The 26,530-nt window shown below is 40.1% G+C and overlaps 1 protein-coding gene across 8 annotated transcripts in view; it reads right to left on the bottom strand.

The window, feature by feature from the left end:
- Positions 1–901: 901 nt before the first annotated feature.
- Positions 902–26,530, bottom strand: part of LOC146363648 (myelin-oligodendrocyte glycoprotein-like) — a 48,309-nt gene continuing 22,680 nt past the window's right edge. Inside the window, exons 2-7 of one of the 8 annotated variants that reach the window (XM_084918794.1) lie at positions 20,920–21,232; positions 7,255–9,812; positions 6,999–7,100; positions 2,596–2,835; positions 2,377–2,508; positions 902–2,259 (exon numbers count right to left, since the gene is read on the bottom strand). In XM_084918794.1, the coding sequence (XP_084774920.1) occupies positions 2,684–2,835; positions 6,999–7,100; positions 7,255–7,438 (438 nt within the window). In that variant the 5' untranslated portion in view covers positions 7,439–9,812; positions 20,920–21,232 and the 3' untranslated portion in view covers positions 902–2,259; positions 2,377–2,508; positions 2,596–2,683. The other 7 variants (XM_084918791.1, XM_084918793.1, XM_084918792.1 and 4 more) reach the window with 7 other exon arrangements.

Raw genomic sequence — 26,530 nt, forward strand, 5'->3', positions numbered from 1 at the left:
TATATATATATATACATACATATATATATATATACATATATATATATATATATATATATATATACATATATATATATATATATATATATACACATACATATATATACATACGTATGTATATATATATATATATATATATATATATACATACATATATATACATATACACACACACACATATATACATATACACACACACACACATATATACACACACACACACATATATACACACACACACACACACATATATACATATACACACACACACACACACATACATATACACACACACACACACACATACATATACACACACACACATACATATACACACACACACACACACACACATATACACATACATACACTCACACACATACATAAGAGATGAAAGCACAACTTGCAGAACTTTGGCACTTTTCAATGTGGCCTCACAATATTATCACGACCACAACAATCGTGAAAAGAGTTGGATGGATGTTGCTGCTCAGTCACAGCTGCCTGGTCAATGTTTTTCATTAGCAGTTTAGCAAAGTTGATGATGGTGATGTGTGTGTCTGTGTGAGTGAAAGACAGAGAGCAAGAGACAGATTTTGTGTTATAACCTTCATGTTATGGACGCACAGTGTGAGCACTCAGGTCGCATCAGAGCATCAGGCTGTATAGTGTGAGACCCTGCATTGTGACCTTTGAACTTCTAACCCCTGAGATTCAATCGTACAGTTTGAGCAGGAGCTGAATAACGCGACTGAAAAAATTCACACGGCTTAAGTGTGAGAATTTTAAAGCAAATCTAAAATGAACCAGGAGCCAATGTAAGAAAATAAAACAGGGCTAATGTGAGCTCGCTCCCCAGAGGCTGTCAGGAGTCTGTTTCATGGAGGCGTCACACACATGATTTGTGGTTTTCCTCAGTCAGAAGCAGAGACTGACTTGCATAAATGCAGTTTATTCATATTCAGCAAGCTGTGGTTTATGTAACAGGAAATATGACAGTATAAATAAAGACAAAGTGTTCATGTCACTGCCCCAGAAACCCTCTACAGTCTGTTACGGAGGTGCATCAGTCTAATTTAGCTTTACAAGAACAGCAGTTCTTAAACCTGCCACAAGGTGGCGCTCCGACACAAGGGATGGAAGTATCTCTGCTGTCCACAGTGTGACACACACACTGACACACTGTTCACAGTCACATAAAGCATTGAAGGAAACACTTGTATGGAAGTTCAAAGTAGAAACAACATGTGCATCAGTGTGTCTAAGTCCAATCATCTTAAACATGATATAGTCAAACCCCCATCCATGTGATGCACAGTCAGAACAGTAGGGGGTGTTTTTTTCTTTAGTCCCTCACAGGGGTCATCACTGCAGTCAGCCAGGGTGACCATCTCCCTGACTGCTCCTGCTGCCCTCCAACATCTCCAGCTTCAACGGACTTTAGGATTATTTTCTAGCTGTTAATTATCCAAGCCATTTCCTGTCATATTTGATATATTACACTGACATGTTTTTCACCTTATTTAGCCTCATTTTCAAACTTGCGAGATAAATAAAGCATTTCTTATGTTAAGTAATGATTAATTATGATGTTACAAAGGAATCATCCTATTATCACATCCTGATGAGTTTGATCCTGAAGCAGCTTTTATGTAAAACTTGCTGCCTGTTTGACACCTGTCAGAGTCTCTGCAGAGGTTTTAGTTGCAGGCTGACGCTGCGGTGATGTGCTGCCACCTGCTGGCAGTGTCCTGTAACTACACAGTCTGTGTGAACAGCTCCACAGGCGTTCAGATGTAGTCCCTGTAGTGTCTACTCCACAGTGGGAGCTTGTGCACTCGTACCTGTGTGCTGGTGTGAAAACTGAGCCAGCTGAGAGCATCAGCGACCATAACCATCCATTTCTTAAACACAGAGGTCTCTGCTGTGGTTTCTCTCACTCGCCACCAGGTGAGGATTTCCTGTCATTGACACTCACTGGACCCAAACAGGTAATTATAGTGTAAAAAGCTGTTTGTCTACAAGCTTGTCTCTCACCCTATCATGCGATTTCCTGAGGTCAGATGGCCCAGGATGTGAGTGGGAAGGGATCTTAGGGGGACACTCCAACAGGGTTAAATCTGGGACTCTCCACCATTTGAAGAGTCCCAGATTTAAGCCCTAGAACTGAAGAAGCTTCTCAGATGAAGGTGAAACGTCTTCAAGCAACTTAAAGAAGTCCAGACGCTTTTCTTTCCAAGCTCCTTCGACTACGATGACCTGGATGATGGAGAACCTTCATGGACATACTGACATAAACTGATCTGTAGAATTAAATGCAGAAAAAGGAGTTATATGATAAAACATGTTTATGATAGTTTAAGATATATTTCATACCATCACACTGACTCCACTCTGACATCATTGATCAATAATCAAACAGATCAAACTGATTGATCAGCCATCAGAGGAGTCGGATCAATGGAGCTGCTTCTGTTCCTGATGTTTGATCCTGGACCTGAACCGTCCCTGCAGAGGAGACACGACAGCTTCACACAGAAACACAATACAATAATAAGTGAAAGCAGAGAGAACCAAGTGAAAGTGAACAAACACCTGTAACTGTGAGCAGCAGACTCTCCATCCGATGATGTTTCCCTGGCTCCAGGCCACGCAGCTGTATCTGTCTCTCTCTGTGGGGCGTTTAAGGGTCAGGCTGAACTGTCCGCTTTTCACACGCTCGTCTTTCTTTCACTCGGTCTCTGTGATGCTGCTCCTGTTTGTCAGGCTTCTCAGGACAGTGCCACCACTCCACCAGAGTGTCCTCCGCCCCCTCCTCCACCTCCACCTGACACTCTGAGAGAACAGCAAACACAGCATGAGGTGTACAGACAGCAGCAGGTTTCAGAGGTGTAGAGAAAGCTGAAGCAGATCAAAGCAGAGGACGGAGGCCACGTCCACACTGATACGTTTTCCTTCTAAAAGCTTCTTTTTCTCTCCGTTTTGGCCTCCACACTGAGATGGCGTTTTTGGTCAAGGAAAACTGAGCCCTTTGAAAACAATGATGCATTTTAGTCATGTGATGCAGTCATGTGACCAATTAAACTAAGTGGGTGGACGGCATTATACAGCAGTTCTTTTGTTTGCTCTCAGTTTTGACAGCCCTATTAAAGATTAATATCAGTTTATACATGCTGCAGATAGCTCCAGATAACACTTTTCCTCCACATTTGGCAGCGAAGCTTCAAAGAGCCGGAAAGTAAACAAACGGCACATGGAAATGACTTTCTGTGTGAGGCTTCAGTGTTAGTGGAGCCGCTAAAAGTGGTGGACCTAAATCTGCACCTCAAAGTGCATTCGCATACAAGTAGAAGGGGAGTGAGTGGGTCAGCGCTCAGGGCACAGACACTAAGTTGACCTTAAACACACCATTTATTTCCATGGAAACAGACACAAGCAGAGTTACAGTTTAAAATCCCCCTATACAATAAAAAGAGTCTCAACACTCTAAAAACCCTGCCGCAGAAATAACTCTACACTGTCAACACAAAGGCTAAACAAATGTTTCCATATGCTAAAATTCCCATAATCCCACAGTCCAGCCACACACGGGCAAATGTTCCTTATCTGAAACAGGAGAGGAATTTCTCTTCTGGGATGGAAACCACGCCGGCCAGAAGAACAAGGGGGCGGGGCTCCTGTCGCAGACATGTCTCCTCCTGACAGCACGTCACCGCACAGTCCCACCCCACTCCACACCTGAACACGGCCTCCGTCGTAGCACCGCCAGATGCAGGCAGAGGGACACCCCTGCCCTGCTGTGGATTGCATCGCCTCCCACTATGCTGGCTTGCGCGCGTTTCTTTTCCTCCTGCTCGCCTTTCGTGCGTCACCTTCCCATCTCTGCGCTCACTATCCCCTTTAACAGGTCAGCCTGGCGGCTGATAGGCCGCCTCGGGGAACGCCCCCACCTCCACAGGTGCTACTATTGTCCGCTTAGTCCACAGTGGATTAAAAGAATATTGTGCAACAACACTAACACACACAATATCAGGAGAAAACCTGATATTTAAATATCAATAAACAAACATATAAATATGACAATAAAATCATGCAAGTAAAATCAACACTATGTACCAATGCACAGTCTGATCAAACTGTGTGACATCAGCATGTTGCAGACAGCTGTGGCATTAAAGATCTAATCAAACTAATAATGAATCACTTGGTTTCTGGAGCAGCTTCAGGAAATGTTCAGGAGCTTGTCTCTTCCTTCCAGCTGCTCTGATGGATCAATAAACCTGTGATAATGTTGTAAAGTGAAGGCTGTTTGTTTCTGCACTGTGTGAACTTGACACACACACTGAGTCAGTTTCTGGAGTGTAGCATCCAGCACACAGTCTGACTGCAGCTCTGCTGGACCTGAGCGATCCCTCTGATCTTCTTCTTTCTAATCCTGTCCATCCTGCTCACCTCCAACCAAACTCTCAGCATCTTCAGCTCTGCCACCTGCGGTCTCCAAACCATCACAGCAGGTCTCACTGCCATCTCCTCCTCTTCACTCTTACTGCTCTCCTCCTGTCATAAATCAATCAGCCCTGACCTCCTCCTCATCTCTCCTTGTTTGTACTTTCTCTTCTCTCCAGACTCTCCTCCTCACTCTCACTACAGATCATAACTTTGTCTGCAAACATCAGAGTGTTCATCAGCACTGCAAACGATAAAGGGCTCAGAGCCACCTCTGTGTGACCCCCACTGCCTGAGCCTGTGAGTATTTAGAAAGTAGAAGGACAGAAACTCCAGGTGTGGACGAGGCTCGTTGCATCATCCCCAAAAACAGCTGCTGCTGTGATTCCTGCTGAAGGGGCTTCAAATAAGTGTCTGAATACTTCAGGAAATATGATGTTAAAGAAACAATCGTAAAGTTGTGTTTCCAGTTTGTCATTATTAGAAACATTATCAGCCGACAGGCTGAACGGATTAAATGGAGTAAAATGATACTGGTCCCACCATGACCTCTGACCTTTGACCTGCATCTACAGCACTGAGCCCTGACAGTGAGCAGCACTTGTTTCTTCTGCAGGATGTTTCCCTCCCTGCTGCAGACGGTGCAGGTGGAGGTGTTTGTGTCTCCATCTGTGGGGTATTTCAGGGTCAGACTAAGGTCTCCAGGTTAAAGCAGCTTTCTCTTCATCTTCGTTCGCTCTCTGTAAAACTTGTGTGTCTCAGTTTGTTCCTGATGTGTTCCTGACTCGTTCTTAGGTAACTAGTCTGCAGCGTCCTGTAAAGTGCTGCAGACGTGTTGGATGAAGAGCAGAAGAACAGACAGACTGAGCCTCCACAGTCGGCCATGTCTCACACGCTTCGTTTCTTTGGGCCTCAGCATCAGCAGCGTGTTTGCGGAGGATGTAGGTTTGAGTGACCACAACTGCGTCTTTGTTGACCTTCACTTGAGGACATGCCATTGGATAAAGGAGCCTATTTAAAACTTCAGAACAAAACTCACATCAGAAAATGGGAGAAATTCCAAAGTTTTGTTTGACAAAATCAGCTGTTGCGTCTCGAGCTGCCTCACCTATAAATGTGGCTCTAAAGCAGACAGCAACAAAAGTCTGATTTTCTGTAGATAAGATCAAAGAAATCGATGACAAACCCCCCCCCAGAGCGTTCTTGTTGTGGCAGCTCACTGCTGCTCTACTTTTACACCTGTGACATTTGATGATAATCAGCCGTCTTCAGCTCCCTCAGATATTCTCCCCACAAAGCTTTTTGGCTTGTAAACCTTTTTAATGCTTTTCTTCAGACTGGAGTGTTCCAGCTTTTTCAAACATGCCATCGTGGAAGCAAAGCTCAGCAAACCCAGCTTAGAGCCAACATTACATCAACATTATAGATCAGTTTCTCTTTCATGTCAAAGCTTGTTGAGAAGCCGCTTGCTGCCCACCTCACAGCCTGCTTGAAGAAACACGACATCTATGACCGTTTCCACTCTGGTTTTGGTCAAATGCATCCACTGACACTGCACTACTAACAGGAACCAGTTATGATGTCAGCAGATGGTGGAAAATACACAGTCCTGGTCTTGTTGGAGCTCTCCTGCTCTGAACATCTGAAGCTCTCCACCACATGACTGAGCACAACTCAGGGAGGAACATTTACTGAAGCTGCTGCAACATTTCCTGTCAGCACATGATTGAGTGACAGTCAAGGAGCCACCAGAGGACACCTGCTAACAGGGCTGGGTATCCTCACTGATTTCAACAATCCATTCCATTCACATTTAATCGGTGAAGTTTGCCTCAGACAGTCAGAAATATTATCATTCATTTCCATATTTTTATATCTATAAAAAGAAAGCTGACACTGTGAGACTTCATCAGAGGTGTGAGCATCACAGCAGAGGCCTTTGTGTCAAAGTCACTGAGGATAAAACAGAAGAACATGAAGCAGATTTTCCTGGCCTGGCTTTTTATAGCAGATGACCTTAAAAATATTCTGCAGTAGAACAAAACACTGACCTGATGCTGCTGAAGTGAAGCAGAGCAAAGTTACAGAGGTTTGATTACAGACAGAGCTGAGAGTTTTGCAATTTTGCATCATTTTACAAAGTTTACATTTGTTCAGTTTTGAACAGCAGAAATGAGACTAAGTAAAAACAACAACAAACCCAGCGGCCGACAGCGCTGTCAACAACGGTAGACTGGTGGGTAATAACAATCGAATAATGCAGAAAACAGAGATTTTTAGATGGGAAACTGATTCTGATGCGTCTTTGTGCAGAATCCGTGTTCCTGCTCTCATTTACTGTTTTAGCTGTTTGATGGTTGTTGAAACTGTGGGAGCTTTAACCTGAGATTCAGGCGTTTCGGGTAAAATACATTTATATTTAAAAATTGATTCAGGATTTTAATGAAACAATATGACGTTATCCAAGCTAGAATCGATTTCAATCACTAATCAAAACCCACCCCTACCTGCTAACCATCGGCATTATGGGTAGTGTAGTAGGAGACACTCACCTGACTTAAAATAGTGCCGGAAATTAAATAAAAGACCTCCAGAGACGATGAGAACAAGAAACAGGAGAACCAGGGGAGCTGTGGCCCAGGATGGAAATGGTGCTGTAGAGAAACACAAATTGACCTTTGAATGTAATGAATTAAAGAATATGCTTAGATTTAAAATGGTGAAGCAAGCACGCTTATTGTGACAATATTAAAAGTTCAGTTTGAGTGATTGTGATCGTCTACAGCAGGGTTTTGGTTTGATGTTGACCTTTGACCTGCAGTGGGACATCTCTCAGTCTAAATGATCTGACGGAGCAGGTGTAGGTGGCGCTGTCAGACAGGTGGAGGTTGGTCAGGTTCAGGCTGAGGTCTCCAGTTTCCAGAGCGTCAGTCTTCATGGATGTTCGGCCGCTGTAACGCTGGTTTGGATCTTTCTGGGTAGCCCGGGGCATTTCTCTTGATTTCTTTAGTCAGGGTAAATTCATTCACCTGCACAGATTAGCTAAACAAACCCTGACAGCCGAGTGCTCATTTTAGCTAGCTAGGTCTCAGACTTAGCTAAGGACGGTAGTTACGGATTAGCTTACAAACACATTTAACTTACCGAAAAAGTGCCGCGGGGCCTCGGGTCCTTCAGTCAGGTAGTCCAGTTTACTGAAGAACACCTCAGGCTATCAGGTTAAAACACTCGGTCGTGTTTTCGTAACGTAAATGCTGGCCCTCCTCTCAGAGCCTACGCTCTATCTGCTATTCCTGAACAGAGATACGCAAGTTTCTCCGTGACTGCAAGTGCCAGTCAATGCTGCTATAATGACGTTTCACCCCAATTTAATATCACCGCGGTAGGAATTAGAATCAAACTTATGGGAGAGGAGACCCCTTGGACATAAATCAGCGTGATGAGAACTATTGAAAACAAAAGAAAGAATCTTTGGAAAAAATTTATCTGAGGAGAACAAATTTATTTTAGTCTGACCCCAGTCCCATCCGCTAACATGGAGGAGGCGGGGTTTATGACCTATACTGCAGCCAGACACCAGGAGGCGATAGAGACGTTTTGGTTTCATTTTTGGGGAGCTGTCGCGTCGTCCATCTTTTATACAGTCATTGGTCCGATGTGAAAGGACTTTTATGCTGCGCACTGTGACTCACAGCAATGGTCCCGGGTCAGCCCTGACTTGTGTTAAACTAATCCTAAAGTAATAATGGTGTTTCTAACCACTGATATACTACAACTTTATCCTTTCAAAAGCTACTGAAAGTTAGGGGATCTAGCTGCTATCGGATATTTATATAGAGATCCTCCAGCCTCAAACTGTATTACCCTTTGTCCTGATTCGCATTGACACACCTTCAAGGACCTGCAGTTCAAAAAAGCGCCCCTCCGACAGCCAAACCCATCTCTTCTCTGATTGGATTGTTACATTTGTGATTGACATGACATTGACCAATCAGATGAAAGGAAGAAAAATAGGGTCAAAATTCATACTTGTATCTTGCAGAGATTCACATGTTTTTTGGGGCTAAGTCCACACACAAATCTTTTTTTTACACATACAAATCCTGATTTACAAGTACAAAATATTTATGACCACATTTTGAGCCTATACGGGCTCCACCACCAGTCTCAGAGGCTAGCTGCAAGGAAAGGCCAGGCCGGGCTCCACCACCAGCCAGAGAGGTTTTAATGAGTTCTTCATAAATATAGGGCCAAAACTGGCAGAGGAAATAAAGATCTATGGAATAGAAAGGGACACTGGTGAAGATATTGAAAGGAATAGAAGCTCAATGTTTTTAAGAGCAGTGGAAGAGAAAGAGATTTATGACATAGAGGACTTAAAAACAAAACCAGTACAGATTGGAATGATATTGATATGGTAACAGTAAAGAGAGTTATTGATGGTATAGTAAAACCATTAAAATATATATTCAACTTGTCTTTTCAAAAAGGGTTTTTTCCACAAAAAAATGAAAGTTGCTAAAGTTATTCCAATTTACAAAACAGGTGAAAAGTATCATTTTACAAATTATAGACCAGTGTCAATACTCTCCCAGTTCTCCAAGATACTGGAAAAACGTTTCATAAAAAGATTTGACAGTCAGGCTTTTCCTCCTCTCTCTCTCGCGCGCGCGCGAACTCTCCATGAGCAAGCTAGTGAGGAAAAAAAAGACACGGCGATTTACTGAAACGAGGTATGGGAAAAAAAAAGTAATATAAACGGAGTGTTAGCACTCGCTGCTTATGAAAGGTTGTTTTATTGTGTGTGTACTGCTAAGGCAAGTAACTAGCTGGTTCCTTTTACATTGTTTGGTCGACGAAGGTCGGGAGTTAGAGACGACGCCATTTCATCATTCCTGCGCCATCTCGCGCTGCTCCGCCTTTCTTTTCTGAGATCTGTGAGCAAATAATTTTACTAGTTCATTGTTTATCTGTGCTTTTCATGAGTTCTTTGCAAGAAAAATGTTCCAGTTTTTATTGGATAATTGTTTAAAAATATTTTGTGGAAAACTTTATTCAGTTTACTGAAAAACAGCATTTGAAGCAAATGCACAGATTGTGTGTTTTACTGTTTATTTTCAATTTGTAACATGGGTAACGCTGCAAATAATACATTTTAGGTGATTGGACTGTGAACTGTGATTATATAAGGAACTTAATATGTCCTATGACACTGTCGTTGACAGGGCAGGTTTTGTTTTTTTTTGTTTCCCTTTGTATCTTCCTTTTGATGCATTGCAACGGATCCTGTAATCGATGGCGAGCCAACCCCGTTGAAGGACCAACTGACTTTGTTCTGTGCTGCACAGCAGAGTGTGGTAGGCCAGCTGCAACAAAACAGAAACACACCACGCCACTTTGAACTTGTTGTTCCCCTTCTTCACACACACGCACACACACACACACACACACACACCCCTACCCCTGGACTTACGGACGGTTTATTTTAAGGACTTTTTACGGACTCTATATATCCCACAAACAGGAAGGGAAGTGGGTGTGGGCGGTTGGATCTATTTCTCCAGCTGAATAATTGTTGCAATTTGTTAACAAAGTCTATGAAGATACAAACAAGTGTTGTCATTTGGAGCTTGGTAATTGAGATTGTGGTTCATTTTGAACGTGAACTTTGTACATCTAGAAGGGTGCACCCAGGTAAGGTTTCTTTTTTTAAAGTGATTACTGTGATTGTGCCACAGGGTTGTCACTGAAGAAAATACTGGTACCAAAAAGAGACACTTTTATTTGTAATGTTTTGTATGCTTGTCATATTTTCTTTTATTTTCTTTTCTGGGTGAAAAGAAAAATACAAAGCCAGCATTTTTCAAAACTCACAGTTGCCTGAGTCTCATTCAGTTTGCCTCTCCTGTACGTAGCCGAACCTACTGGTCCAAATCATTGAGCTCTTTTGCATCAAATTTGGGTGAAGTACCTTTTGATCTTGGAGTATTTGAAACACATCAGTGTTACATAGTCAGTATGGGTTCAGAAACAACAGATCAACAACTTTGGCACTGATAGACTTAATTGAAGAGATGACAGAATGTATGGATAATAAGAGGTATGCACTTGGAGTTTTCTTAGATCTAAAGAAGGCGTTTGATACTGTTAATCATGAAATTCTATTAAAAAAAAAAAAAAAAAAAAAAACTGGAAAGGTACGGGTTTAGGGGAGTGGTTTTGGACTGGTTAAAAAGCTATTTAGGCAACAATATGTACAAATAAATGAATATAAATCTAATTTGATGCATATTGTTTGTGGAGTACCTCAAGGTTCAGTATTGGGTCCAAAAATGTTTATTATGTACATAAATGATATTTGCAGAGTCTCTCAGAATTTAAAGTTAGTGATATTTGCAGATGACACAAATATACTGTGTTCAGGTGTGGAATTGCCACAGGTTTTGGAGATGATCACACAGGAATTAACGATATTAAAGAAGTGGTTTGATATAAATAAATTATCATTAAATTTATATAAAACCAAATTTATGTTGTTTGGAAACCAAAAGAAAAACATCAAAGTAGAAATATGTGTTGACAATGTATATTTAGAAAGAGTAAATGAAATAAAATTTCTTGGTGTGATCATTGACCACAAGCTCTGTTGGAAGCCACACATTACTTATGTTCGAGGGAAACTGGCACGGGGCATTGCCGTCCTGGGGAAAGCAAGAAAATATTGGATCAGAAAGCCCTGCACATATTATACTGTGCTTTACTACTGCTGTATATGAGCTACTGTGTATAGGTCTGGGGAAACACAAAAGTACACAAACAATAACTATAATACAGAAAAGGGCCATCAGATTAATAAATAATGCAGGGTACAATGATCATACAAATGGACTATTTTTCAAAATGCAAGCTATTAAATACCAAGACTTGGTGGAGTTTAAAACAGCGCAAATAATGTATAAAGCAAGAACTAAAATGCTTCCAAAAGAAATCTGCAAAATGTTTATAGAAAGAGAAGGTGGGTATAACTTAAGAGGGAACTGGAGTTTAAAAATACAAAGTGTTAGAACAACTTTAAAAAGTATGTCTGTCTCTATAGCAGGAGTTAAATTATGGAACAGTCTAACAGAAGAACTTAAAGAAAGTAACAACATAAACCAGTTTAAAATGAAATATAAAAAAAAAAAAAAAAAAAAAAAAAAAAAAAACCCCACACAACACATTTTAACTAATATAAGAATGAAGAAAACAGGGTTAACCCAGGGCGGTAATGTTGTCCGTAATAGTGTTTTCGTTTGTTTATCTTATAATTTGTGAATCTGCAAACATTCCCACTCAGTCTTTATTTATATGAAAGTAGCTATATTGTGGTGGGGCTTGTTTATTTGTTTTGTTTATTTGTTTGTTTTGTCTTTGCTTTACTTTTACTTTATATGCTGTTTGTTTAATTTAAGGCTAAAAGAAAATTAAATCTATGAGAGGTAAAATTTGAGGGGGTAGGGACTAATAAGTGTATACGTCTGCCTACTCCTTTTCAAACAAAAGAATGGAATGATATTTTGTAATGATTGTGAATGGACATGTTAGAAATAAAAATGAACTGAACTGAAATTATTATGTATCCTGTTTATGTGGATGCACTTTTCTATCTGTCAGTGCTGAAGCAGACGTCACTGATCACCTGACTCTGAGGGATGTTTCCAGCACTTCGCTGAATCAGAGCCATGAAGATTTAACCCTTTAAAGCCAGTCGGAGCGGGCACGCTCTGTTTTCCGTATCGCATGTCCGCCATGACCTGCCCGAAACCAGAAGTGACGTCATTTTGTGGAAATGTCATTTTTTACCATCAAGGCCTTATATACACTTGTGTTTTTAAAAGTTATGTTTGACTTTATGACTTTCTGTGTCGTTTCTGGGATGCTTAGGACTCATATTGCACTGCTGGAAATAGTTTATTTTGATGCATATGCTGTTTTTTTGGGTTTTTTTTTGCAAATTTGCACTATAATATTTATTTTCGTTTTTCCTGCAGTATATAAAAATTGGTGTATCTCAAAGATAAAACTATAAAGACACTTAAAATAAATTTCCTGTGGTGGGGATCTATTTTGTGCAACTTTATTGTATTTACAGTTTTGAGGGATAAGCCTCTTAAATTTCTCTAACTAGAAATATATGTTAAAAAAACAAAAACGATTTTCAATTGCACTTTTTTGCAATTTATGTAATTACTATGCACTTAATGCATACATATTATTAAAAATTGGGCTATAATGGTTGTAGTGATGTATATCAACTTGAAATGCTCCCAAAAATGGCACTACAACATGTAAAAATATAATATAAGCTCTGGCGGACTTGGTTCTATGGTAGGTCTTAAAGGGTTAAGGCAGCTCTGAAGGCAAAGCAGGTCTGAGCCTATGTTAGAAAGCTGTACCTAATAAAGTGGCAGTAAGGACTCAGTAATGATAAGAGCCAGCAGGGGGCAGCACAGAGAGGTGAGGCGCTGTCAGAGAAGCAGGCTGACATCAGACTGGTCATATTCCATCATCTATACCTGAAATAATCATCAAACACGCGGCAGAGCAGAAACATGTGGAACATCTGGAGCTCAGTCTCAGTTTGATCCCTCAGAGGTTTACCTCAGTCCTGCTCCTCTGCTTCCTGTTTACAGCGCACACATCATGCTGTGTACTGAGAGTCATGTGGTCAAAGCGAGGCCCTGGTACTCTGACAGAGAGCTAGCACAGTTATCCTAACGTGTGACATCACTTCTAACCAGAGAGCATTCAGCTTTCACAGCAGCCAACATCCTGTCACACTGAGCATGTGCAAACACAGCTCTCAGCTTCCATCACTCACAAGCTCCAGCCTCCACTTAAAAGCCCAGAACAAAGCTTGTGACCAACACAGCACAGACAGAGGTGATGTTCACGCTCTGTTTCTGGGTGGGAAACTCACCTGTGGGTGTGGCTGTTTCTCCCCTACAATCTCTGATGTCACAGCTGCTAAATTAGACTGAAGCCAGACTCAAACAGAAAACAGCCTCAAAGACTCAGAGAGAGAGCGCTGCTCCATCTCTGGACCCAGATATATGTTCCACCACCATGCTGCAATGCATCTTGGGATAGGGTGGGCCCACCTGTCCTTCAAATCCAGGGAGAAGGAGGACAGGTTTGTGGGATTCTGGACGGCCATCATGGCCTCGCTGTGATGTCATGGACCTTCAGAGGAAGCAGAAGCTGAATTGAAACACACCTGCTGACTTCATGTGTTCTGCTCTGACAGCTGCCATGTGTCACAGCGTGGATAATAAAGCCATTAAACTTCACTCATCTCCAATAACACCATCAGTGTTTGATGTCCAGAGGATTCATCAGCTTTAACCATGATGGAAGGAGGAAATGAAGATGAACCATGTTGTGACTGAAGGACAAAGCTGAAACATACAGATGTGTGGAAAACTAAGCAGCAGCCGGGGGGCCGAGCAAGATGGCGGCGTGAAGAGGAGTGTTTTTTCGAGCTCTCAGCACTAGAAAGATATAAAGCATTTTTACAACGCCTATTTGACGTCTTTCTAACTTTCAAGACTTTTTTGAAGATCAGCGCACTAAACCTGCTAAATCTGAAACCAAATTCTATAACAACAACGTGTCGAAATCTGCTCAGAAAAGGCTGAGTAACTCGGGCAAACCACATGCAACTAGCATGCTAGCTAGCGACCATAGCTACATGAAAGAAATGGAGTGTCAGCAGATGGTTGAGGAAGAATTTCCACCTCTACCAGTTACGCCTTCCAAGCCTCCAGTGGCTAAAAAACCAACACTGTCTACCAGTCACTCTGATGGCAACTCCCTGAAAGCTGATGCGGTCAACACTTTGATTAATCTGATCAACACCAGAAGTGACGCCATTGAAGAAATGGTAGGAACAGTTCGTACGGATTTAAAGGACATAAGTGACAAGATTATGGTCATTGAGAAGAGGGTTGAGAAAAACGAAACGCTTACACAGAAATGTGACGAACGCATCTCTGAAGTTGAACGCTACAACCGCCGTTGGAATCTGAGACTGTATGGGGTACTGGAGTTGGAGAAAGAAAATGTGCGCGCAAAGGCGATTGGGATATGCCAAACGGTTCTGCCTGCGGAAAAGGAAAAGTTTTCAGAGGTCTTAGACATTGCTCATCGAGTGGGGAAACCAAAACAAAATGACCCGAGACCCAGAGGGATCATCATCCGGTTCATCTCAAGGAGAATTCGTGATGCGCTGTGGAAAGCTGCAAAGAACAATACTTTCCTTCAAAATAATCATCTGCGGTTCACTGAAGACCTGACGAGAGAGGACAAAGAAAACAGACTGAAGCTGTGGCCCATTATAAAGAAAGCACGTGAAGAAGGGAAATCTGCTTACTTTGTTGGAGGTCGAGGCTTTGTAAATGGTGCTGAAATTCACACATAAACTCTTCAATATTCCCTGACCCTTAGTTCTTCTCAGGTTTGTTTAGCAGGCAGGCAGGCAGGCATGCATGCACGTATGCACGCACGTATGCACGCACGCACGTATGCATGCATACATGCATACATGCATGCCTGCCTGCCTGCATGCCTGCATGCCTGCCTGCCTGCATGCCTGCCTGCCTGCATGCATGCCTGCCTGCCTGCATGCCTGCCTGCCTGCTAAACAAACCTGAGAAGAACTAAGGGTCAGGGAATATTGAAGAGTTTGTGTGCATGCATGCATACATACATACATACATACATGCTCTCAGTGTTAGGTTAAAAAGTTTAACTTCGATTTACATTTTAATACATATCTTTTCTTTGTCAATTTGTGTTCTTTGTTTCTATTAATGCTAGGGGTCTTCATAACAACTTAAAACGTAAAGCCACTTTTCTTTATGCAAAGCAACTTAAATCTGACTTTGTGTTTTTACAAGAATCTCACTCTACTATCAACGATGTTAGTTTTTGGCGATCTCAATGGGGAAATTCTATATGGTTATCTCATGGAACTGAACGATCAGCTGGGGTATCAATCCTAAAAAAACAGATATAATGGGGATGTTTTACATACAGAATGTGATTCTGCAGGTCATTACATATGTCAAGTCATAAAATATAATGATTTAGTCTTAATTGTAACTAACATATACGGGTTTAACACGAAGCTAGAAAATGATCATTTATTTTTGACGATTGAAAAAAATATATATATATACACACACATCTCTATCTATCTATCTATCTATCTATCTATCTATCTAGCTGGTTAAATAAATTTCCAAATGCAAAATTATTACTAGGTGGAGACTTTAACTGTATTATGGATGCTGAATTAGATAAATTTCCTCCAGGACATTCGAACAGAATTAATACCACATTGAAGGCCGTTATGGTACGCCTGAAACTTACAGACATTTGGAGATTCAAATTTCCTCAGTCCAAAATGTTTACTTGGTGCAACAATTCTAACTCGAGACATTCAAGGATAGACTTTTGGTTAGTTTCAGAGAGCTTTGACAGCAATAGCATAGATGTAGGTGCTTGGCCTTCTCCAGCAACGGATCATAAAGCCATATATATTAAAATAAATCTAACTTCTCTATCTAATTCTTCTGTTGTTAAATTTGCATACTGGAAACTCAACAGCTCATTATTACAAAAAGACGATGTGAAAAAGGAGCTTAAAGAACTGATCTCAAACTTTTGGTCTATAGCTCAAGAAGATTTAAAGTATGGAAATAACTGGGAATTAGTAAAATTTGAAATTGGCAAATATTTAAGGAAGGTTGGCAGCCTTAATGCAAAATCCAAAAGATTAGAGGAAGAAAATATAATCTCTCAAATCACACAGTTATCTAATAAACAAATTGACACTTTAACTGAAGAGGATAAAATGAACCTTGCTAAATTACAAGATAAATTAGATCTTTTATACACAGACAAAGCAAAAGGAGCTTTTATCAGATCAAGATCTAAATGGCTTGAAGAAGGTGAGTGTAATTCCCATTATTTCTTCAGTTTAGAAAAGAAACACTCAAGTATAAATAATATTAGCAAATTAATGATAAATGGGGTTATAACAGAGGATTACAGATTAATCTCTAAATATTGTAGTCATTTCTATAAGGAACTTTATAGCTCTACATTTTCTCAGGAAGCTGCAAATCATCTCTTAGAATCGCTGAATGTTAAATCTATCAGCCAAGAAGATTCTATATTATGTGATCAACCCATCTCATTAGAAGTCAAAGATGCAATTGGGCTATTGAAAAATAATAAATCTCCAGGTACGGATGGTCTTACTGCTGAATTATATAAAACTTTTTCTGAAGAGTTGTCTCCCTTTCTTCTTGAGGTATTTGCAGAAAGCATAGGAAACCAACAGCTTCCCACTACGATGAATCAAGGTTTGACTACGTTGATTCCGAAGCCTAATAAGGACCTATTAATGATTGATAATTGGAGACCAATTAGCTTGCTAAATAATGATTATAAAGTATTTGCTCTAATTATAGCTAACAGACTTAAGATGGTTCTTGACTCTGTTATTGATGAAACACAATCTGGCTTTATGCCCAAAAGACATAACTAACAATATCAGATTGGTTTTAGATATTCTGGATTATTCTGACCTCATAAATTGAAATGGTTTCATATTATTTTTAGACTTCTACAAGGCCTTCGATACGGTGGAGCATGAATTTATATTTCAAGCTCTGGATAAGTATAGTTTTGGCTCTTACTTCTCTACAGCAATTAAAACATACCATAACGTGTCTGTGAAGGTTCTCAGTCATCCAGGTCATCGTAGTCAAAGGAGCTTGCAAAGAAACGCGTCTGGACTTCTTTAAGTTACTTGAAGACGTTTCACCTCTCATCCGAGAAGCTTCTTCAGTTCTAAGGTCAAATGGTGGAGAGTCCCAGATATAAACCTAGTGGGAGTATCCCCCCACAGAGGGACAAAAGGACCCCCTGATTATACCATAACAGTAACAGCAGTATTAAATTAACAAACGGTACTTCACCCAGATTTAACATACAAAGAGGGATAAGACAAGGCTGTCCCATTTCTCCATATCTGTTTTTGTTAATTGCCCAACTATTGTCTAACCATATGAAATCAAGCAATGTAAAAGGTATATCGCTAATTGGCAAAGATATACTCATAACACAGTTAGCGGATGACACTACATTATTCCTAAAAGATGAATATCAAATCTCTATTGCTATTGAAACAATCTCCATATTTTCCAAAGCTTCTGGATTGTACTTGAATATTCCTAAATGTGAACTTATGGCGATAAAAGAATGTTCGAAAACAGCTTTGTGTAACATTCCAATAAAACAAGAGGTTCGTTATTTAGGTATCATAATAACCAAAAATCAGGAAAGTAGAATCACTCAAAATTTTTATCCTATTCTAGAGAAACTCAAACACAGATTTAATCAGTGGCTCTTAAGAGATTTGTCGTTAAAAGGCAGAGTATTAATAACTAAAGCAGAAGGCATATCTCGTCTTACATATGCTGCATTGGCATTGCACCTTGATAAAAAAAAATAAAAAAAAACAACTTGTAAAAAAGAGGTTGATAAGTTACTTTTCAACTTTATCTGGAAAAATAGGACACACTACATTAAAAAAAAACAGTTCTTATGAACTCCTATGTCAATGGAGGACTTAATGTGTTAGATTTTAACACTTTAAATAACACATTCAAAATAAATTGGTTGAAGAATCTAATTACTAATCCTACTTCCATTTGGAATACTATACCTGTGTTCATGTTTTCTAAGTTAGGTGGCACTGAATTTTTCCTTACTTGTAATTTTGATATTGATAAAATCCCTTTAAAAATCTCTGCTTTTCATCGTCAAGCTTTTTTAGCATGGACTCTTATTTACAAGCATAACTTTAGTCCACACAGTTATTATATCTGGAATAACAAGGATGTTTTATTTAAAAGAAAATCTCTCTTCTTAGATAGTTGGTTTAGGAATGACATTGTTTTAGTCAACCAATTATTTGATTCAAATGGTACGCTTTTCTCCTATGAAGAATTTTGTTTACATTTCAATTTAGCTATAAATCGTCATGATTATACCAAAGTATTTGGCTCAATACCATCAGGGGTTTGTATGCTGTTTAAGAATCAACCTAATATCACTTCATTCCACAGGCCGTTGGCATCTCCCATACAAACCTTTGTTGGCAAGATTTGCTTTTCTAAGCAATCTAAAAACAACAATAAATCGATTAGAGCTTTATTTCAGAGTACCATAACCACGCTACCATATGTCATTTTTTTCTGGAACCGGCTGTCAGATGGTATTATGTGGAACGAAGTTTGGAAACTCCCTAATCAGTTTTTAATTACCAACAAAGTTAAAGATATTTCTTATAAATTAATACACAGAATTTATCCTTCTAAAGATTATCTTCAAAGCAAATTCAAATTAGACATTGATACAAGCTGTGGCTTTTGTAAAACTTCCAAGGAATCTACTATACATCTTTTTTGGTTTTGTAACCTTGTACAAGATTTTTGGCAGAGTTTGTGTTTTTATTTCAGAAAATATATTTAAAGGATTTGTACTGTTTTGGAAATATGTTTTATTTGGTCTGCACAAAAACCAAAAACAATTCAACTTTGATGACAGATATATGATTAATTTGTTACTTTTAATGGCTAAATTTCATATTCACAAGTCCAAATGTTTAGGAAGACATCCCTCTTTTTATGTATTCTCCTTTGAACTTGTACAGTATCTTAACTCAATTAAGAACTCCACTAACCCAAAAGCTATAAAAACTATTGGTGTTTGTGAAAAAAAAAAAAAATCAAGATCTTTCAATCACTTTATTCTTTGGCTTGATCAGTTACTTTCCCCCCTAGCATATTTATATTGTTGTTTCTGAATACTGTTCTTGTATTTGTTTATCTATGCATATAATTCTTTTGTAAGTACGACACCATTATTGTAGTACTGTTTAATTCCATTTTGTATTGTACTGATGTTTAAATAAAGGTTATTAAAAAAAAAAAAAAAAAATAAAAAAAAATAAAAAAAAACCACTAAGCAGCAGCCATGTTTGGAGGCTCACTGAAGTCCTCCCAGCTGACAGTAGAAAAGTCTGATTTTTACTGTGAAAACCACAAACATGTTTAATGAATCATTTTTAGAACTTAGATAAACTGTTCATGTCCAAAATCTTTCAAACACCAAATCTATAAACAAGCTTTACATGAAATGAAGCAAACTCAGGTATTATCTGTACAAATACTTGAAAGTGTTTCCACAACAATCAGGTACATATACAATAAGATAGCACACAAATGATTTGTGGCACTACAAAAAAAAAATAGTTCCTGGGTCGGCTGCTCAGTAATGCTCATTGATCTCAATATAATCAATGTTTAAAGTTTTGTTCTCAGTGTTTCTGTGTTGCTTTGTATAGGATCTCCCAGCATCATCAGCTGTGCTGTCCAATCATTGTGTGCTAGGTTACCCTTATAGTGCAATGTCTGTTTGCACAAAGAGAAGCATGTGTGTCAAATATAAATAAGCACAGAACAGAAAAAGCTGCTCATTTCTTCTATTTAGAGTCAAGTTAGTGTTTTGTGTCTTTGTTTTAGGCCTAATGTCAAGCAGAGGTGTGTGTAACTGGACTGGTCTGTTATATGTGTGAAATGTGTGCTTCTCTTCAGCATCATCTTTGTCACTGCTGATTCCTTTGTGTCATCATTTGTTGAGAAGAGAGAACAGTTATAACGGAGGAGCAAAAGGAAGCCCTGAAATCTGCATCCAACAAGGAAGTGTTGGCTCACCAGTGATCCCAGCAGAGGCCACTGGTTTGGCTCCAGTTGGTATAGATTCAATGATGTTGTTCCTACAGACACATGTTAGCATCTTTATTGTAGTTAAGTCTTGTAATCTGCAGATAGAAACAAGGCAGAAAACAGCTCCATGATCTGATCTTAATGATGTTGTTTTGGTTTCTGTCTTTCAGAACTGGATTGGAAACTATCAAAGGTCTAAAAACAGCCTCAACCCTCCCAAAGAGCAAACTTTACACACGTCATCTTTCAGCTACAATCTTTGTTGCAGGGATCTTCTGCCAAACAAGGCTGAGAGAAGATTTCTTATAGCTGTCATGTTGATGCTGTTTCAATTTTTGGGCAAACACACTCATATATTATTACTGACTGAGTCCTTGCTGCCACTTTATTAGGTACAGCTTGCTAACACAGGCTCAGACCTGCTTTGCCTTAAATCTTCATGGCTCCGATTCAGTGAGGTGCTGGAAACATCCCTCAGAGTCATGTGATCAGTGACGTCTGCTTCAGCACTGACAGATAGAAAAGTGCATCCACATAAACAGGATAATGATTTTCAGCTTTTCAGCCCTTTGTCTGGGTGCTAATCCAGCTGTGCGTGTTTGTGATGACAGTAAATAAATGTCAGACTTACAGCTCCTGTTTTACTGCATTAAAGTGATAAGATGACTTCAGCACTTCCTCCATCACCGTGTGGTACGCTGGAGCCACTATCAGGGACAAACAGAGACTGCAGCGTGTTGTGCGCTCTGCTGAGAAGGCGATTGGCTGCAGACTCCCATCTCTGCAGGACCTGTACACCTCCAGGACACTGAGGCGTGCAGCTCGGATCTCAGCTGACCCTTCTCACCCTGGACACAGTCTGTTTGACCTGCTCCCCTCAGGCAGGAGGCTCCGGTCCATTCGCACCAGAACATCTCGCCATAAGAACAGTTTCTTCCCCTCTGCTGTTGGACACATGAACAATAACCGTATGACTGTTCCCACCACTAACACATGACCCTACGCTGTGTTCACTGCATCATTCCATGTTTGGCACTGATCACCACCTGCACTCATGTATATATTTATCTACTTAGCACTTTTAATTCCTATTCTTATTTTCATGTCTATTTTAGCGTAATTTATGACAGTATGTTGCACTGAAGCACCGCAGCAATTTCCTAATGTTGTAAACCTGCTCAACATTTGGCAATAAAACCCTTTGATTCTGATTCTTGACATGGATGGTAGTGAAAGCAGGAAATGACAAATGTAGCACAGCAGCAGTGTTTAACACGTCTGAGCTGGAAACAAACTCTGGCATGAACATCATTCATAGAACAGCTTCCAGCTTCTTTTGCTCTGCTGCAGTTTGGATGGATTTGCATTTAAAGATGCAAAGAGACTAAAATGGTTAGGTTCAGGAGGTCAAAGGTCAGAGCTCCTGTGGGTCTAAGGGCCACCTCACGTTGGAGAAGGATGAAGGCTGAAGGAGTCTGACCTGAGCCAGTGTTTGACATGAACACATCAGCACTGCTATCAGTGAGCCTAACGACAGCCATTAGCATCATTTCATGCTGTGTCCCAATTCAGGGTCTGCACGCTTGAAGTACGCATTTTAAGTGCGATTACGTCACCGCCACACGACGACGGCTGTCCCAATTCGAAGTGTACTTCAAATGCGCCGTCGATTTCCCCAAATATCAAGCGTGGTCCGGTGCACGCTTCGTGGTCCCATATATCCCACAATTCATAGCACGGCGGTGGGTGTGGATAATTTTCCCGCAAAATACGGCAGAAGGGAGCGGCCGTAGAGTGAACTGTCAAAAGTAAGTACTGAATATGACGTCACTTATTTATGTGTGAATGTTTAATAATGAAGAACATTAAAACATTACTGTTGGCCACATGTCGGCAAAGTTGTGATTGATACATACATACATACATAACCACAGTGAGCTGATTTTAGTCTCATGAACAACAAGAGCTAATTGTTATTTACTAACTAATCTTGTAATGACTGTTCAGCACAGAAATGAAGCCCAACAATCATGTTTTACAGTCCTGTGGTCTCAGCCTCAGATACTCAACTAATCAAAGTGATGTCATGACAAAAATGAATGTCCAACAAAACATTTTTTCTCCTTCATTTCTGTCACACAAAGCTGTATGAGACGTTTCTCGCGGTTAGTATCATGGTTGCTAGGCAACCTGAACAGCGCGACGAAGGCTAGACCGTCCCATTTCACAGGCCTCTCACTTCTGCACTTCTCGTACTTATAGTACGCACCGTACGTAGTACGCGTAGTGCGCGTACTTCAAGCGTGCAGACCCTGAATTGGGACACACAGCCTCAGTGTTTCAGTCATTTAAAAACACTTCCTGTCACTGTGGTGGTTACAGTGACATCATGCAGTTTGTGTTTTGACCTCCAGAGGGCGACAAATCAGCACAGACAGAGAGCTCCATTCAAGCTTTGCTGCCATCAGTAATAATTCTTCAAATATAATCATCAGTGTTTGAGCAGCTATGATGTCAGGGACAATCTAGACACGTGTGACAATACTGAGCATGTCACATGACACACCTTAAACATTATGTGATCCACTGCAGTCTGCACTTTCATTCATGACTTCAACAGGTTGAAATGAGCTTTGAAGACACATTCAGTGAAATAAAGCTTCATCACAGGATTCATGTGAGCAGCAGATGAACTTTACAAAGAATCAGTGGATTTATCTTCTGTTTTAGATCAGCTTTGATCACTTAGAGCCATCTTAACTCCGTTTGTTCTAACTTCTCACTCACTAACATCTCATATGATTTCAGATCCCTGCTGTTCCCCACTGTTTCCAGTCACCTGACCCCTCCTCCATCAGCATGCCTCTTTCCTGCTCCTCCTTCTGCATGTACAGAAATTCTGAACACTCTGGAGAAATCACTTCAATCTGATATTTAATGAAAATAGTTCAAAGTAAGCAGATCAAATGCACAGGTGAAGGTAAAAAGTGTGACTGGATCTGTAGACTGCAAACAGAGATACTGACTATGAATGTTTGTGGTATAAATATTGATACTGTAAATAAAGTCAGGAGTCTGGGTGTCTGTATTAGATGCCTGTTCATACTGTCAACAACAACAAGGTTTCATGTTAACAAGTGAACTTTAGTCTAAAAAAAAAAAAAATTCTGAAGTCAAACACACTGATGAGGGTCAGAAGCTGCAGTCAACAGCTTCTGGACCTGATCGCCTCCATACTTGCTTCATGCCCTGGAGGACGGGGCTGTGGCTCCCCTACACCCTCTAGCAGATCATTACATGAAAAACAAGCGCGTTCATGCTAACAGGTGTACACACGGGTGCTCACACACACAAACTACACCCTTTTTGGCTCCTACCTCAAAGCACACTGTGCGCTGTCGATCTTACGTGCTGCACAATAATGTTTAATATTTAGTATTTACTGTTATATTCCCATATATCATCGTGATGTTGTTTATTGTATTGCTCTCGTTTTCTTCTGCTTGTTTTCTTTTTTCTTTCTCAACAGGTGATTGATATATGTATTTTTTTGTCTGCTTATTTAGTTGGTTTTTGTTTTTTGCCCTTTATCCCCGTCCCTCTTCTCCACTGTTTTTCCCCCCCCTCTTCCTTTCTCCCTTTTCTTTTCCTCATTCAAGTCTGTCCCGTATCTAGCAAGTGAAAATAAAAAATAAATAAAATAAACAATAAAAGGTGAATCAAATAGACCATTACGGCAAGGCTGGGATGGTTCATTTGGTAAAGTAAATCCGTTGGGCATCTTTCTTCACCTCTAGACAATAATTCTGATGGCAAAAGAACCGAACGGGACAGGCAAAAAAAAAAAAAAAAAAAAGAAGAAGCTGCAGTCAACCTAACATTAAATTATAAAACCAAAGATCAGTTTCTACACAGTAAAGTCTGTAGATCAGGGGTCGGCAACCCTAGGCACGCGTGCGGGTTAACTGATGGCATGACCATAGCTGGACTGGCCATCGGGCATTTGCTCGGTGGGCCGATGATTTTTTTTTTTTTTTGGGAACGGTATAAACAATGAAAGGTGGTGGATTGGCCAGATGCTGGCCGGTGTGTAAAAATACCTCAGTTGTTTGGTGGTGGCTGTGGCGGAGCTTCCACAGATTCAGTAAAATTAACAAGTGGTGGAGGCCAGCAGGTGAAAGAGGGAGAGGGGAGGAAGGAGGAGGAGAGACCCGAGGCAGCCGACGGTCCGAGTGTCAGGTGAACTGAACTTCAGGTAAGAAGTTATGACCTGCAGTCTATCTGGGTCAGATATAAACCAAGTTTAGGTGGATTTTATTTTCGTTATGCTGACTTTTTACAGTCAGTTACAATAACTCGTACTGCGTGCTAGCTAGCATGACGGAGTTTCTATACAGCTGGGTGGGTGCTACGATGTTGCTGATAGTGAACTTTATTTTATTCATAAGGTTAGTTAGTAGCTGCCAAGCGTCCCATACAAATGGAATCCTCCCGCATTCAGAGAAATTATTACGCGTTTCGTGTTGAGCTGAGAAGGGACGCAGTTTGTCTAGGATGGAAAAAGACACAAAGCTGGATTTATTCTGTGTCTTTGCTGCACAGCTGCCTCTTCTTCTCTCATCCTCTCACCCTCTCTCTCCTGTTGCTACTTTAATCATGAAACTGATCAATGATCAGCTGATCGGCTTTCCTCTCGTTTGTTTATCGCCCACTTTGCGCCAGAAAGAGGAAACCGCCGGATGTCGCGCTAAACAGCAGCACGTGTAAGCTTGATCAGCTGTTGTTAGAATTTATTTAATATTAATTTCTAGTATCAGCTGATGTTTGCTGGAGCCACAGCTGTAAAACCTGCTGGTCATAATATCGGTTTGTATATCTTGTCAAGGCTAGAGAAGCGGACTCAGGCGCAGACCACTAATTCCTTCAAACAAGAGTGGATTTAATATATATATATATATACACACACACACACACACAAAGAACAGCTCCTCTCTTCACCACCACAGATCTACACACATACAGAGAGACAGTCAGTTTCCAGGTTCAGAAGTACTCACGAGTTCGAATTACATGTTTGCAGGGCAACTGACGCTGATGGCTCAACGATCCAGCGAAGAGTAGAGCAGGTCCACCATCTTAAGTAGGGCTCTAATTCTCATGATCAGCGGCAGGTGTGTATGGAGTTAAATCAGGGCCATAATGTTTGTGTAGTTAAAAGAAAAATTTGAAATCGAAAATATGTAAACTGAAAGCAAAAGTCACATTTTTAGAGTGAACTTTGAAAAAGAAAGAGTTGGATTTAAAATAAAATCAAACGTTTTGAATATTTGTATTAACTGAAAACCCAATGGTTCTTTTATCTATAATTTCTCTGAGTAAACTTTATTTAAAAATTTTCAGTAATCTTTTTTTCATTATTATTATTTTTAAAAAATCTATTCAGTCTCAGATTACATTTTTTCAGATTCAGATCTTTTAAATTAATGTACAAAAAAAAATTCTTCAGGTTCGGATTTTTCTCTCAGCTTCAATTTTTTTTTTTCACTTTCAGATCTCTATTTTTCAGTTACAGACTTTTGGCCCTGTTTTGGCCTGGTGGGCGTGGCTACACAGAGAGAGGCGGGGAATCATGAGTGACAGCAGACCGCTGCAGGCTCAAGATGGTCCATTTTTCATGTTGCCTTCAGGAAACCTGGGAATGAACATAATTTATCAAACACCTCCTGCACTGTATTATTTGATAATGTTTAGAAAACATGTCATGCATAACTGCTAAAACTCAGTTACTAAAGCTCTTTCAAGCAGTAATGTGTACAAATTACGCCGTAACTGATCAATTATGAGACGTTTTCCCAGCCACTACGTGAGAAGTGGTCATTTCCCATGCTCGCAAAGTAGCGCGCATTGTATCTGGTGGGGGCTGCTGTTAACTTGTCCCTCAGTGAACGATGGCGTCGTCTTCCAACAACACTGCTGGCGCGAACAATCAGGTGAGTGTTTAAGTTTGGAACAATTACACTGCAGTCTGTGAATACTACGAATTTAAGAAGTGGCTATTGTTACGGTTAATTTTTCGGCTATTCTGTTTTTTTATTTTATAACGTTTTTTGCTGAAATGCTAGCTCAACAGAAACGCCTCGCTATCATTTTCGGCTGAAACTTACTTCGAAAGGTAAAGTAATATTAACAATTTGATCCTTCCCCAAAAATATGGAAAACATTTTAAAAGACTCCATAACTAA

This window comes from Perissodus microlepis, chromosome 22 (assembly GCF_051167445.1).
Source record: "Perissodus microlepis isolate ML-2025 ecotype Zambia chromosome 22, ASM5116744v1, whole genome shotgun sequence".
Classification (NCBI taxonomy): domain Eukaryota; kingdom Metazoa; phylum Chordata; class Actinopteri; order Cichliformes; family Cichlidae; genus Perissodus; species Perissodus microlepis.